The sequence below is a fragment of the Phasianus colchicus genome, chromosome 12, assembly GCF_987193195.1.
Source record: "Phasianus colchicus chromosome 12, bPhaCol1.hap1.1, whole genome shotgun sequence".
In the NCBI taxonomy this organism is placed as follows: Eukaryota; Metazoa; Chordata; class Aves; order Galliformes; family Phasianidae; genus Phasianus; species Phasianus colchicus.
Window position 1 is genome coordinate 2,611,944 of NC_143447.1, and position 14,635 is coordinate 2,626,578.

Here is a 14,635-nt window from a genome sequence, read left to right on the forward strand (position 1 = left end):
GGGGAGCAATAGTTTGGGGAGGGGGTATTTGGGGGGGGTATTTTGATGGGGGAATATATGGGGGAGCATTTGGGAGAAGGCATTTGGGGGGTTGGGGTATTTAAGGAGGTATTTGGGGTGATGTTTGGGGGAGGGATTTGGGGAGGGAGGATATGGGGAGGGGAGACACAGAAAGGGTTTGGGGAGAGTGTATTGGGGGGTATTTAGGGGGAGGTATTTGGGGAGGGTGGATGTTTGGGAGTGGCATTTGGTGCGGGGTACTTGGGGAGGTTTCTGGGTGGGTACTGGGGAGGGGGGTTAATTGGGGGCTGTGGTTGGGGAAGGCGTATTTGGGGAGGGGATGTTGGGGAGGGGATCTTTGAGGGGTTCATATCGGGGAGGGATCTTTGTCGTGGGGAGGGGGGGACAGCTGGGAGGTGGGACACTTGGGGGAGTATTTGGGAGAAGGAATTTGGGAAGTGAGATTGGAGGGGGGAGGGGGGAAAGATGAATGGGGGGAGGGCTATCGGGGGAGGTCCCGAAGCGCGGGGAGGCGTTGGGGCGGGATCTGGGATAGGGACACTCGGACCCCCCCCCCCCCCCTCAAATCCCTCCTCCCGCTGCTTGCGGGGCGGGGGCGGAGGAGGCGCTTAGGACCCGGCGTCGCCCCCCAGATCCCGCCGCCCCGCAGCGAGCGCGGCCGCCGAGCCGAGCCGAGCCGAGCCGAGCCGAGCCGAGCCGAGCCGAGCCGAGCCGAGCCGAGCCGAGCCGCGCCGCGCCGCGCCGCGCCGCGCCGAGCCGCGCCGGGGATGGGCAGAGGCGGCGGGCCGGGGGCCGGGGGCCGCTAGCGGGGCGGCGATGGGGCTCCGCGGGGCTTGGGGGCTGTGGGCGGCGCTGAGCTGCGCCGTGTGCCTGCTGGCGGCCGGGCAGGAGGCGGCGGGCGGCGGCGGCGGGGGGGAGCCGTGGCGGCAGCTGATCCAGTGGGAGAACAACGGGCGGGTGTACAGCCTGCTCAACAGCGGCGCCGAGTACGTGCCGCCGGGCCCCGAGCGGCCGGGGGGAACCCGGCTGGTGCTGGGACGGGGCGGGGTAAGGCGGCAAGCCGCCCCGGTCCGCAGCGCCTCGGAGACGGTGCGAGGTCACACGCGGCACCCGTTCGGCTTCGGGCAGGTGCCCGATAATTGGCGGGACGGACCGTTGGGTGACGGCGGAGGAGCCGGGGCGGCGCAGCGGGTGAGGGCGGCGGGGCGGCCGCGGCAGCCTTCATCCTCATCGTTATCATCATCCTCGTCGGCATCGTCCTTCGCCTACGCGGCCGCGGGGCACGCCGCCTACCCGCAGCCTCCCTTCGAGCAGCACGAGGCGGCCCCGCGGGCTTACGACGAAGCCTACACGTATTACCGGGGCGGCGGTGCCGGCGGTGTGGCCGTGGCTGCGGCAGGAGCCGGCGTGCTGTACCCCTTCCAGCCCCGCACCCGCTACGAGGACTACGGGGAGGAGCAGAGCCCCTACAGAGCGCAGGGCTTCTATCCCGAGCGGCCCCACGCTGCCCCGCAGGACGGCCTGGACCGCCGCTATTCGCACAGCCTGTACCACGATGCCGGGCTGCTCCCCGAGCACGGCACGGCGGATGCGTACGGCACCAACCAACGCGGCACGGTCATCACCAACGATAACCTCCAACCTCCAGTCGGGTCCCAACCGGTGAGCGGGACGGCTTATGGGAATCAATACCAGCCCTACGAGGCGCAGCCGCCGTTCCGGGCATTGGAACCCTATGGGGCGGTGCGTCCCGATGTCTTCGTGCCGGCCAGGAACCCCGAGGTGGCACAGGCTGTCCCTGACAACCAGGCACGGCTCAGCGTGGGCAGCGTCTACAGGCCCAGCCACGGAGGACGGGGTGAGTTGTGGGGTTCTGTGGGGTGAGGTGAGGCTCGCGGTGCTCCTGGCTCTCGGATGTAGCAGCTTCGGGGTCTTTGAAGCAAAGTCTGGTGGGGATGTTGTCGTGGTGTGGTGGATGAGGGCTGTCGGAGACCCTGTGTGATATGGGAAGGATGGAGAGTTGAGTACCCCAGTGTGGCCAGGCGTAGAGTAGGTCTCTGCCTTGTCCCACGTCCTGCTGTGTCCATGGGGTTGGTCCGTGCCATGACCCAGACCCTACTGTGTCCATGGAGTGGGTTGATGCCGTGTCCCAGGTCCTTCTGTGTTCATGAAGTGGGTCTGTACCTTGTCCCAGGTCCAACTGTGGCCATGGGGTTGGTCCATGCCATGACCCAGGTCCTTCTGTGTTCATGGGGTTGGTCCATGCCATGACCCAGGTCCTTCTGTGTCCATGGAGTGAATCTGTGCCATTTTCCATGTCCTGCTGTGTCCATGGGGTTGAGCTGTGCCATGTCCTAGGTCCTACTGTGTCCATGGAGTGGGTCTGTGCCACGACCCAGGTCCTGTTGTTGTGTCCATGGAGTGGATTGATGCTGTGTCTCAGATTCTGCTGTGTCCATGGGGTTGGTCTGTGCTGTGTTCCATGTCCTGATGTGTTTGTGGGGTCTGGTCTGTACCATGTCCCAGTTCCTGCTGTCTCCATGACGTGGGTTAGAGCTATGTCCCAGGTCCTGCTGTGTCCAGGGGGTTGATCTGTTCCATGACCTAGGTCCTACTGTATCCATGGAGCGGGCTGATGCCATGTCCCAGGCCCTGTTGTGTCCATGGAGTGGATCAGTGGTATGTCCCAGGTCCATCTGTGTCCATGGGGTTGGTCTGTGCCATGTCCCAGACCCTACTGCATCCACGAAGTGGGTTTGTGCCTTGTCCCATGTGTCCATGGGGTCGGTCTGTGCTATGGCCAGGTCCTGCTGTGTCCATGCAGTGTATCTGTGCTGTGTCCCAGCTCCTCCTGCACCTATGAGTGGGTTTGTGCTGTTTCCCAGCTCCTTCTGTGGCCATGGAGTGGGACTGTGCAGTGTCCCAGTTCCTCCTACAGTTGTGACTTAGGTGTGTACCGAGGGATGGGGACACACTGTGCTTGTGGGGTGGTTTTGTGCCATGTCTCAGGTCTTCCTGCAGTCGTGGGGTGGCTCTGTGCCGTGTTCCAGGTGATCCTACACCTTTGGGGTGCATGCGGGCAAGGGTCCTCCTGTGTTGGTAGATTGGTTGCGTGCCACATCCCAGGTCCTATTGTGTTTGTGGGGTGGTTTTGTGCCTTGCCCTGAGTCCTGCTGTGGTTACAGAGTAGATGTGTGCTACGGGATGGGGACACGCTGTGCTCACGGGGTGGCTGCGTGCCGTGTCCCTGCTCACCCTACACCCATGGGGTAGAACATGTGCTGCGTCAGCCCCAGCCCTCGAGGGAGACGTGCAGCAAAAGTCCCAGCAGGGACGCCGCAGCTACGCGCCCTACTGACCCCAATCCTGATGAAATCCTGTGGCTTTTGGCTGAGTCGTGCCGAGAGTGTTTCGCTCCGTGCTGAAACGTGAGGAGCGGCAGCCTGGGGGATCTGCTTCTTGCCTGTCCCACGGGTAACCCTCCTCAGCTGGAGCCTCTGACTCAACTGACCCCATAACATCCAGCCCGGCCCTGGTTTCTGGGAAAAGCCAATCTCAGAGGGATCCTCCTTGGAGAAGCCGTGCTTCGTCCCAGCCCCATTGCGTGCAAACAAGTAAACACGGCGTGAGTGGCCGGCCTGGGTCAGCGAGAGGTCTGTGCAGCCCCACAGGAGATGTGTGGGAAAGGGTTTGGGGTGGCAACACTCGGGTCATAAATAAAAAGAAGGAATCGGGATCAACAGAGCCTCCGAGCAGGAAGCAGGACCTGACGTAGGGACGGTGACACGTCCCTGGGGCTCGGGGTCACCTGTCACCTGTGGAGCCACCCTCCCTTAATTGCTCTCAACTTCTGGGAGCAGAACCAAGTGTTAATTATGCTCCTAATCTGCTCAAACACCCCTAATCCTGCCTGGCTCCGTGAGGAATGCTCGGCATTCGCTGCTGGCTGGGCCACCTGGGGGTGAGCGGAGCGATCCCGTGGCTGTGCCTTCATCCAGGTGGATCCGAGGGGCTGACAGCAGCCTCTCCCCATCCCAACCAGCATCCTGGATGGACGCAGCAGGAAGCTCACATCCCTCCAAGCCGACACATTGGGTCCATTATCCCGACCCCATACCTGGAGCCGCTTCCTCCGGCGCTGGGAAAAGCGTGGCTGTGCCAGGAGGCTGTGGAAAATTCCACCCTCTGAGGGCACGCAAGGCTCCACCGTCCCTCCAGGACCACGTTTCGTATGAGCAGCCCCAAACAAAGGGCTGATTTTATGGGTTTGACCTCATCTCCTTCTGGCCCCGCTCCGAGGGTGAAGGCAAGCGGTGTCTGTCTGTATTCTCACCCGCTTGCAATACTGAACACGTGAACTTTCTAAAATAAAAACAACCCGGCCCTCCTCCTCCTTTCTTCCTCCCAGTTCTCTCCTATATATACAGAGGTAGATTTTTGTGTGCGTTTTTGCTTTTTTGCCCTTTCCTTAAGGCTGTGACTTTTCTACCTGTGGGAAGCATTCGGGATCAGAGCGCAGAGCGGGCGTCTCTTTGGGCGAAGCTGAGTGTTGCAGAGCAGTGAGTCAGCTCCTATGAAGCCGAAGTTGGCCAAGACATCTGGCCGTCTTTGCAGACAGAAAAGAGGGGAAAAAAATCCCATTTTCGGTTGATTTTTTTTTTTTTTTTTCTTTCTCTGGCACCGCCTCTTTGCTGCTTCCCAGCTTTCTGCCCTTGAGGTCTGCAGGTTGGTTTTTTTCTGCTTGGATGGGAGCTCCCTGCTGAGGATGCTCAGGTTGGGATGCGTGGGGTGGGGGGTGCCGGGCTCCTCCTGCCTCCACATGGCTCCCATTAACTTTATTTTCCCTGGATCAGTGTGTTTATACGTGGGTCACTTAGCAACTGCTGGGCCCAGCACGTTCCTCCCCACTTCCCACCGCTTGCAATGAAACCTGTGGCCCCAAACCCTTTTCCTGGGGCGATGTTCCCCAGCACTGCACCCGTTCTGCAGGTGGACAAAGTGAGGTGGGAGCAATTGGGATGGATATGGGATTCCTATGTCTTTCGGGTCTCTTTTGCCAGGTTGGATCCTTTCCCCAAGTGGTGGATGTGCCCCATCCCTGGATCCCAAGGCTGTGGATGTGGCCATGGTGGTGGGGGCACCCATCCCATGGCACAGGTTGGAGCTGGGGGGAATAACAGGTCTCTTCCAAACCAACCGTTCCATGATTCTCCCTTGCATGGGGGAAGGAGCCAGCCCCAATCCCTACATTCAGGCTCATAAAAGTGGGTTTTTTCAGCTAAGCCCTGCACACCTGCACAAACAGCGTGGTGGGGAGCAGGCCTGGCTTGGTATTATTCTAATTTTCACGGTGCATGAGAAGGAAATCTTCTCTGGCAGCTCCCTGGGCAGGCGGAGAGGCAAAGGGGAGGAGAGGAAAAACAAACATTTTCTTGCTGTGGTTGTCCCTTTTTGGAGGCAGGAGCTGGGGGCTGCCAGGTCCGGGTTTGCAGGAGGTGGAAAAAAGCATGGTCAGCAAAAGGGAAGATCTGGCCGGGCTGCTTGGGGCATTCAGTGCCCACAAACGGGCTGGGATGGTGACCCTACAATAACAGCGGGGCCAGCATCGCTTCTGGGGGAGAAAGGGGGGGAAATCCTCTGTGGGAAAGGAGTCGGGTTTCTCTGCTGAGCATCCGAGAAGTTATTGTAAACAACAACACAGAGGAAGAGTTATTCTGTAAATCAGAACAAACGTTTCTCTCCCAGCATCTCACGATGGGACAGGCACCAACTGTGGATGCTCAGCCCCGAAACACAGCTCAGCCACCCCACTGGGTCTCTGTGTTATTATTTTGTTTAATTTTGCAAGGGTAAAACTCCCTTCAGTCCTCCTGCCTCCCCCTCGCCCCACAGAGCCCCCTGGGCATTACATCAACAGTGATGACCAAGCAGCAGGGCAGGAAACGAGCTCCAATCGAGTGACGTGATCCCTCGAGGGAAGCCAGGCTGGGAAACAAGAAGGCATTGTTCTTCTTGCCCATGGAAAAAAAAAAAAAAGGAAAATAAAGGGGGGGAAATGGGAGGGAAAGAATACAGCATGCTGGATGGTCTTGGTGCTAAGGGAGGAGCCGGACTGGGTTATGGGGTAGGGATGGGGACAGTGAGGGTGAGGATGGGGATGGGGTTGAGAACGATGAGGGTGAGAAACAGGATGGTGATGGAAATGGGGATGGAGATGGGATGGGGTTTAGGAATGAGAATGATGTAGACCAGGATGAGAATGGGGATGGGGACGAGGATGATGAGGATGAGAATGGGGATAAAATGGGAATGGGGATAGGAAGAGGATGGAGATAGAGATGCAGATTGAGGTGGGGATGAGGGTGAGAATGGTGCATATGAGGGTGGCAGTGGGGATGAAGATGGGGTTGGGGGTGAGAACGATGAGGATGAGAATGGGAATGGAGATAGAGTGGAGATGGAGATGAGAAGGATGAAGACGAGGATGGAGATGAAGATGAGAACTAGGATGGGAATGGGGATGAAGATAGAGATGAAGATAAGAAGGATGAGGGTGAGGATGAGGATGAAGATGAGCTGCTAGCTCACAGAAAAGCGAGAGGCCAAGCATTGTTTGTCAGAGTGCAGAGGATTGCAGTGAGAGAAACTGAGGCATGGAGCACCTGGAGAGTGCACCCCCACCCACCCTTCTACTGCATCCCCTTGGTGGCCATATCCAAAGGCACCTTTGGGGTCAGCATGCTGGTGGTCCCAGAGGAGCTGTTGGGACCTGGAGGTGTTGAAAGGTGTTTTTGGGATGAAGGATTGGCTCGGCATGATGCTCTTGCTCCTGCTTTCCTCTGTAACGGTTTTAGAAATTGAAGGCACCACCACCGCTGCATCTGTCTGTCCATCTGTCTGTCTGCTTGCAAACCACCAGGCTGTGTGTCCTTCCTGCAGGTCTCCCTGATCTGGTGCCCGACCCCAACTACGTGCAAGCATCCACCTACGTGCAGCGAGCTCACCTGTATTCACTGCGCTGCGCCGCCGAGGAGAAGTGCCTGGCCAGGTAGGGCATGGGGTGGGCATCATGTGGAGCCAAATGTCTCAGGGGTGCTGGCTGTCTCTGTGTCCAGGGGACAGCGGGAGAGGGGGATCCTCTGCTCTAGTGCTCCTGCCAAGGGTAGTGATGGGAGGATGGAGGAGCTTGGCTGGAAACGTTGGGGAGTAGGGTGGAGGGTGAAGGATGGAAGATGAAGGAGAATGGAGGATGAGGGATGGAGGGATGAAACAGAAAGATGGAAGATGAAAGGTGAGGGGAGGGTGGAGGATGAACGAGGAAGATGAAGGACAGAGGGTGGAGGATGAAGGGTGAAGGGAGGGTGGAGGATGAAGGAGGAAGAGGAAGGACAGAGGGTGGAGGATGAAGGGTGAAGGGAGGGTGGAGGATGAATGAGGAAGATGAAGGACAGAGGGTGGAGGATGAAGGGTGAGAGAGGAAGATGGAGGATGAAAGGAGGATTGAGGATAACGGAAGAAGGATGAAAGGATGAATGAAGGATAGAAATGGAGAAGGATGAAAAACGGAGCACGGAGCATACAGAATGAAGGATGGAGGATAAAGGAGGAGGATGAAGGAGAGGGAAGGGAAAAAGGGAAGGGAGGAGAAGGGGATGGGGAAAGGAGAAGGGAAAGGGACCATCTCCAACGCCCGCTTTCCCCAGCACTGCCTACACCCCCGAGGCCACAGACTACGACGTGCGGGTGCTGCTGCGGTTCCCGCAGCGGGTGAAGAACCAGGGCACAGCTGACTTCCTGCCCAGCCGTCCTCGGCACAGCTGGGAGTGGCACAGCTGTCACCAGTGAGTTGAGGACACCCGCGTGTCCCCACCGCCTGTCCCCTGTGTGTTTTCTGCTCCGTTCTGCGTCTTCTCTGCTTTACTAACAGCATTTTCCCTTGGTTTTCTGGCTTGCTTCATCTCTTTGCTGCTCCAGGGTCTTGGTGGGGGTCTGCTTGCTCTGCCTCTGCTCCAGGAGCCACCAAACCTCTCTGACTAACGTCACCGCTTGGTGCTGGCACAGACGTGGGGTTGTCACACAGCCACTCGTAGCCCCAAAAGCCACATTTGTGGAGGGGACGGCATGACTGGCAGGGGCACGGTCACCCCACTCCCTCCCACCTGCAGGCACTACCACAGCATGGATGAGTTCAGCCACTACGACCTGCTGGATGCCACCACGGGCAGGAAGGTGGCCGAGGGCCACAAGGCCAGCTTCTGCCTGGAGGACACCACCTGTGATTTCGGCAACCTGAAGCGCTACGCCTGCACCTCCCACACCCAGGTGGGATGGGGACACGTGGCTGGGGATGCAGCAGGGCTTGGAGAGATGCTGAGGGCCAGCCCCCAAACCCATTTTCCTTCCTGCAGGGCTTGAGCCCAGGGTGCTACGACACCTACAACGCCGACATTGACTGCCAGTGGATCGATATCACAGATGTGCAGCCGGGGAATTATGTCCTAAAGGTGATGGAGAGGTTTTAGGGAGTATCGATTTAGGGTCTCGTTTTTGGGAGGGTCTTCTTTACCATTCATTCTTTTTTTTTTGCATGGGCTTTTTCCCCATGTAGGTCCAAGTGAACCCCAAATACATCGTCTTGGAGTCAGATTTCACCAACAACGTGGTGCGGTGCAACATCCACTACACTGGCCGCTACGTCGCCACGACAAACTGCAAGATCTCCCAGTAAGGAGTTGTCTGGCTGCAGATCTGTCTGTCTAAACTGTCTGAGTTTGTCCTTACGAGGATAAGATGGGATAGAGGGGTTAATACGTTTATCACTTTGGGGTGGAGAAGGCCAAGGGTTAGGGTGGGGGCTGGTACCATGCTTGTATCACTCCTGCTTGTTATATGGCATTTTTTTCTGCTTTCTCATTATTTTGGGGAGAAAACAAAGTTGCAATGCAGATTTTATCAGATTAATCCCTCCCAGCTTTAAGATCAAGTTTATCAGTCCCTCATTTTTACATTCCTTCTTGCAGATCTTGAGCCAAGCAGGGTTGCCTAGGCTCCTCCAGTGCCCCACCACGAGCCCAAAACCACCTCAGAACACCACCCAACTGCTTCACATTATCCGGAGAGAAGCAAGAGTGACTGTTTGAAATATTTTTATACTTTTCTTTAACCTGCGTTGTTTTTCTGTTTTCTGATGGAAGCTGATAAGTTTTAGCTGGAATATAATGGAAGGCTTGCTACCGAGCTGGCAGATCGCATGCTTAGCAAGAGGGAGCTCGGTAGTTTAAACTTTCCTGTATTTTGGGGGGGAGAGGGGGAGTTCGGGCAATTCCACGCACCCCACACCACCTCCCTGGAGGATGAAGACAGCAAAGAGTTGGAGGCGTTTCCCCAGGAACATGGGCTCCGTGCACAGCCCTCAAGACAACAGGACGCCTGGTTTATTATTGAAATCATTATTTTCACGAGCTGTTAAAAACAAAACGATAAAAAAAAAAATCCCGGCAAACAACAACAAAACCGGAAACCATTAAAACACGTTGTTCGGGGCTTTTTCTGGTCCATGTTACGCGGGCTCAACACCAGGTGGCGCTGGAGGGCAGTTACGGGGAGTGGGCGGGGCCTGGAGTGGCCACGCCCATTGATCAGACCACGCCCACTATGGCGCACCTCCCGCCACACCTGCGCTCCTACCCTCGGTCCTCACTCCGGTCCGCCCTGCGCACGGCTGCGCATGCGCTCTTCACCCCCCGCCTACTCCGGGGGGCGGGTCTACCTGGAGAGCTCTGGGGCGAGGATTGGTCGAACTGCGCTGGATTGGCAGGAGGTGTTGTGAGAAGTGATTGGGCGGAGGTAAGGAAGGGGCGTGTCCAGCTCCAGGGAGGAGGAGCCTTAGAACTGCAGTGGAAGGGAATGGCGGTGTGGGGTGAATGGCAGCAGATGGGGAAGGGCAGGGGAAACGACACCACAGTTTTCGGTCTGAATACCAACACAGAGCACAAGCTGAATCCAGAGACCCTAAGATTCGATTACTGCAAAGAGGAAGCTGCTGGTGAAGCTCAGGGCAGTGGGGCACAGCTGCACAGCAGAGCTGTGGGAGCCAAAGGAGGGGTGGTACTTTACTCAACAGGAGCCCAGCACAGGGCAGAAGGTTCAACAACCCCCACACAGCAAAATCAGAGCTAGCTGTGATAGTTTATGAACAGTTTAATAAAGTTTAACATACAAATTAATCTTTCCTTACTATTCTCAGAGAACATCTGGCATCCAAAATCAGAGGGTGAGTAGAGACAGCTTCTCAGCATCTCTCCCCCAACAGACTCTGGTTCTGCTTCAGCCCCAGCAGCTGCATGTCCTTTCAACAGGCCACAGATTCCCTTTGCCAGCACTCATGAGTCTCCTCAGTGGCCTGAAGGCAGAAAGGGGAGAAGTAGCTGGGAGCTCCAGGACTCCCAGCAGAAACCACATCCCTTTAACAGCCACAGATGGGGCTCAGGAAGCTCAAACCCCCACCAGATCATACAGGACCATCTATCTGCACGTGCCACTGAGACCCAATGAAGAGACCTACTGAGAAACCAACCCAGGCTCCATTCATCCCCATAAAAGCCACTTACCTCATCAGAGGCCGCCCAGAACTCCTGGTTCTCCATTTCAAGGGTCTGTGCCCCTGCTTCAGGGTCTCTCCTGTCCCACAGGACAGCCATATCACTCCAGCCAAACCTCTTGCTCCTCAGGCACTGGGGGAGAAGAGGACTGCAGTGGTACCTCCAGAAATCCCTCTGGTCCCTCTTTTATCCAAGTTCAGCACCACAGCCCTTGTACCCACCACAACCTGATCCCACAGAGGAGACAGACATCACCCTTACCACCAGCAGGATGATAGGAATTGTGATGATGATGAGGCCACACACAACTATGATGGACACGCCGTACTCAGGAAAGCCAGGGGCAGGAGGGGGCTCCAGGGTGTCCTCTGGGGAGGAACAGAGCTGTTAGCACTCTTGATTTGGGTTTGCTGTTCCCACACCCCAAAGGAAGCTCACTCACCTCCTACAGAAATGGAGTATGGATCCACCTGGAAGTCTGAGTCAGCCAAAGCCTTGTCTGGTCCAACTGCGAGAATGAGAGCCTCCAAGACTTCCAGGCTGCTGGGAGCAGGGGGCTGGAACACCACATCCCCATGGCACAGCAGGGAGCCAGGCCTGGGGAGAAGGTTGGGATGAACTCCAGCATCAGCTGGTCCTAATGAGTCTCCACAGCTCCCAACTCAGTGAGTGTGTTAAGTTTGCATCTGCTCCTTGGGATGCAAAGGGCATCCCAGGGTCTGGAAAGGATGCCCACAAGACCTCCCCAGCCTTGTACCCTTTTCACCAGCCCTTTCACTCACAGGAATCCTCTCATCACTGCTTGCAGGAAGCTCCCGTTGTCCCTCAGGACTTTTGCCACCTAGAAGAAAGGTTTTGCTCAGCATCCCATCACCCTCCAGCCCCAAAGAGGGAAAAGACATCTCACCCATGCAAGCCCAGTCAAGGAGGTGATAACTGCTGGGTTTTGTGGGGTGATCCCAAAGCAGAGCCCTTCCTCCAGCACTGAGGAGGACCCCAGTGCTTCCCCACCTACCACATTTCCTAGAGACCTCCTGATCTCCTGGTGCTCAGCAGTGAGTGGATCCAGCAGCTCATTGCTGAAATGCCAATTGGTGACCAGGAAGGAGAGTGGATAAACCTGCAGCTGCAGCCTGGTCCCTGGGGAAGCAGAAGGAGAGCTGGGTGAGCAAGAACAGCCACCAGCACCATCACCCATGAGAACAGCATCCTCACCTTGCACCGACAGCGAGCTCAGGTCCACAGAGCACGTGGCAAGGGCAGTCAGTGCCTGCAGGACTGCAGTGATGTTGGCGTGGGTGGTGGTGTCCAGATAGATGTCCCCAGCCATCTCCAGGTCCCCATTGACTTTTCTGTGAGGAGAGAAGCTCTAAGCAAGGCCTTCCTCCATCCTGCTGAGCTGCTCATGGCTATAATAGTCATAGAGGAAGACCAAGATTTGGGCAGCTGTCTGCCATACCTGAGCTGGCCAACAGTGATGTTCCTCACAGGGTAGAGGGCACTGAGAGACTGCATCACCTGCAGGAGGAGGAGATGAGCTCACCCCCAGCCTCAGTGCAGAGCTATGGAGATGCATTCAGTTTTTGACAGGCTCCAGACCAGAAGCCACTCTGTTCCAACCCACTTGGCATGGGGGAACCACCCAGGCCCACCATACCTCACCAACCAGCCTCTCTGCAGGCTCCGTCCCACCCAGCACTGTGAAGGAGATGGACAGCTTCTCAGGGTCCAGGCTTTCCATGTTGAAGCCTAGAAGAGTTGAGAAGACCATTCACACCCACGTCTTCCTTGGGAGATGCGTCAAGCCCTGACCTCATACCAAAACCAGTACAAGATGGTGGGAAGGATCAAGCTGTGCAGCCTCCCATGGGCAGGTCAAGGATAGGATCAGATGGGGAGGTCAGGGGGAAGCCTGAGACCCCCACCATATGGGTTTGGGGTTCTGTCAATGCACAGGGAGGACACCGAGTGGCAGCTGCTCTGCTTACCATTAGAGCTGATGGAATGGGGCTCCAGCCACCAGCTGAAGGCATCATGCCCCCAGCTCGCCCCTGCCACCAGCGTGCGGATGAGGTGGGAGCTGCTGGGAGCCTCCCCCTGGAACACAGCCTGTGCTTGCACCAGCACTGAGCCATTCCTGAGGGTGAGAAGAAGGTCCCAAGGCTTGGATCTGCACAGCCATCCATAGGGTCCCATCCCATCAACCCTACTCACTTAAACCCAAGGATATTTGCTTGGAGGAAGGTACCATAGGTGGACAGCATCTGGTGCAGCTGGAATAGAGAAGCAGCTGGTGGTGAGAGGCTCCTGTATTCATGCTTTGCCCATCAGCCCTAAGCAAGCCCAAAAGCCAGCTCCAGAGGGCTCAGCCCACACTCACCATCATCCTCACTTCTTTCTCCAGCTTCCTGTAGCTCCTCGAAGACTTTTTGCTCAGACCTTCAGTGAAGGCAATACCCAAGAGCCTGAAACTCAAGGGCAAGGTGTGCACAGGGGTCTTTGTCCCCACGGATCCAGCATTACCCACAGTTGTCACGAGTTGCTCTGGAGTGAAGTCTTCTGCTGCCACCCAGCTGGTGGCTGTGGGGACATCATCTCTGTCTGCAGAGGGGTGCTGGGAGGTGGCAGGAGAAGGACTGGACTCTGGATGAGAAGATGTGAGCAATGTTGACACAGTTAAGGTCTGAGAGCTTGGGGCATGAGTGGTGGTAACGGAAGCTGGCAGGTAAGTTGGGGATGGAGAACTGATACAAGGCTCTGCAGCAGGAAGCTTGGAGCTGGGAGGATGCACAGAGCCCAGAATATGCTCCGGAGGTGCTGCTGGAGAAGGCATCTGGGTGGTCAACCCCACTGGGGAACTCTGGCTCACATCTGCTGCTTTTGGACACCAGGAAGCCCCCACAGCTGCTCCATGCTGACACACAGTTTCCGTGGTTCCAGGCTCTAGGGTTGTAGCAGGAGATATCAAGCTCTCCCCAGGCTCAGTAGGACCTGTGGTGCTGGGGAACCACATCCAAATGGAGACAGGAGGGGCTTTGGTGAGCGATGGGCCAGCCTGGTGTGCAGGGAATGGATCACTAGGTTCCTCTGAGGTGACAGCAGAGCCCCTGAGGTCCTCTGTAGGAAGGGATGGAGCCAGCACATGAAGGTGGCTGACACCATGAGATGCAGCACTAGGAGGTGATGATGAGATGGTGGCTGTGAGCCCAGATCCATTTCCCAGAACTTCAGCCCCAGTGGTGCCTACCATCAGAGCAGCTTCTGCTCCTCCAGGTGTGAGGGGAGGTGTGACAGGAGGTATCCACACAGCACTAGGATGGGTTCCATCCCAGCCGGATGTCCCTGCTGTTGGCAGTACTGGGGACGACTCTGGAAGAGACTGCAGTTGGGAAGTTGGCTCCAGTCTTTGGCTCCTTGTTGGGGCTGCAACATCAGAAGTATCATTCTGGATGTGGGAGAAGCTGCTGGGTGCAGGTGAGTTGGATGCAGTCACATTGCTGGTACCCAGCTCCAGTTTCATGGCTCCAGTTGGAGTTACCAGGCTCTCAGTATCCGTTCTATTGCACAAATCCTCTTTGCCATGGAAGCACCCCACAGTGCCCTCAGCACTCATCTGTGCCCTCCTGGATTGGCCAAGCAAGTCCCTGTGTAGTGCCACCAGGCTGCCCCTCTTGTACGAGGCACCAGGGGACAAGGCCACCAGTGAGCCCAGGATGTGGGGCAGAGCAGTAACAGACAGACAAACAGCCAGCACCAGGACAGCCCTACACCTCAGCCCCCCAGGAGCAGGGCACAGAGATGGGACTGTGCCTCCACGGCCACAAAACATCCTTCTGCACCACCAGGACGTGGCACCTGCAGAACCTGGTGGTACCACCCTACAGCTCGGCTCAGGAGAGCCCATGGAGACAGCACAGCTGCAAAGAGGAGCAAGAACCTTAGTGAGATCCTATCAGCTTCCCATAACCCCAACCCCAACCCCAACCCCAACCCCAACCCCAACCCCAACCCCA

The 14,635-nt window shown here is 57.0% G+C and overlaps 2 protein-coding genes across 3 annotated transcripts; one reads left to right on the forward strand and one right to left on the reverse strand.

The window, feature by feature from the left end:
- Positions 1-815: 815 nt before the first annotated feature.
- Positions 816-10,110, forward strand: LOXL1 (lysyl oxidase like 1). Of its 2 annotated transcripts, XM_031616277.2 has the most exons (7): positions 823-1,879; positions 6,961-7,069; positions 7,725-7,862; positions 8,187-8,343; positions 8,430-8,525; positions 8,630-8,745; positions 9,042-10,110. In XM_031616277.2, exons 1-7 carry the CDS (start codon positions 838-840, stop codon positions 9,046-9,048), a joined length of 1,665 nt encoding a protein of 554 aa, XP_031472137.1. In that variant the 5' UTR covers positions 823-837; the 3' UTR covers positions 9,049-10,110. The 2 variants fall into 2 exon arrangements, with proteins under 2 accessions (XP_090004766.1, XP_031472137.1); XM_090148640.1 differs by lacking the exons at positions 8,187-8,343; positions 8,430-8,525; positions 8,630-8,745; positions 9,042-10,110 and adding an exon at positions 7,996-8,180 and having other exon boundaries at positions 816-1,879.
- A 115-nt stretch (positions 10,111-10,225) lies between these two features.
- LOC116244530 (uncharacterized) lies at positions 10,226-14,566 on the reverse strand. Its single transcript, XM_031616276.2, has 12 exons — positions 13,003-14,566; positions 12,837-12,895; positions 12,611-12,759; positions 12,280-12,371; positions 12,082-12,140; positions 11,838-11,974; positions 11,638-11,762; positions 11,405-11,463; positions 11,065-11,219; positions 10,884-10,990; positions 10,632-10,754; positions 10,226-10,423 (listed from the first exon to the last, which is right to left on the reverse strand). The coding sequence occupies exons 1-12, from the start codon at positions 14,524-14,526 to the stop codon at positions 10,373-10,375; spliced, it is 2,640 nt and encodes an 879-aa protein (XP_031472136.2). The 5' UTR covers positions 14,527-14,566; the 3' UTR covers positions 10,226-10,372.
- Between the last annotated feature and the right edge of the window lie 69 nt (positions 14,567-14,635).

Bases quoted from the DNA above. Each gene is read 5' to 3' on its own strand.
- LOXL1 (XM_031616277.2), top strand. From the start codon at position 838: ATGGGGCTCCGCGGGGCTTGGGGGCTGTGGGCGGCGCTGAGCTGCGCC. The intron at 1,880-6,960 runs GTGAGTTGTGGG...TCCTTCCTGCAG, and splicing joins GCCCAGCCACGGAGGACGGG to GTCTCCCTGATCTGGTGCCC. The intron at 7,863-8,186 runs GTGAGTTGAGGA...TCCCACCTGCAG, and splicing joins GAGTGGCACAGCTGTCACCA to GCACTACCACAGCATGGATG.
- LOC116244530 (XM_031616276.2), bottom strand. From the start codon at position 14,526: ATGGGCTCTCCTGAGCCGAGCTGTAGGGTGGTACCACCAGGTTCTGCA. The intron at 12,896-13,002 runs GTGAGTGTGGGC...TCTCTATTCCAG, and splicing joins AGAAAGAAGTGAGGATGATG to CTGCACCAGATGCTGTCCAC. The intron at 10,991-11,064 runs GTGAGTGAGCTT...GTTCCTCCCCAG, and splicing joins ATACTCCATTTCTGTAGGAG to AGGACACCCTGGAGCCCCCT.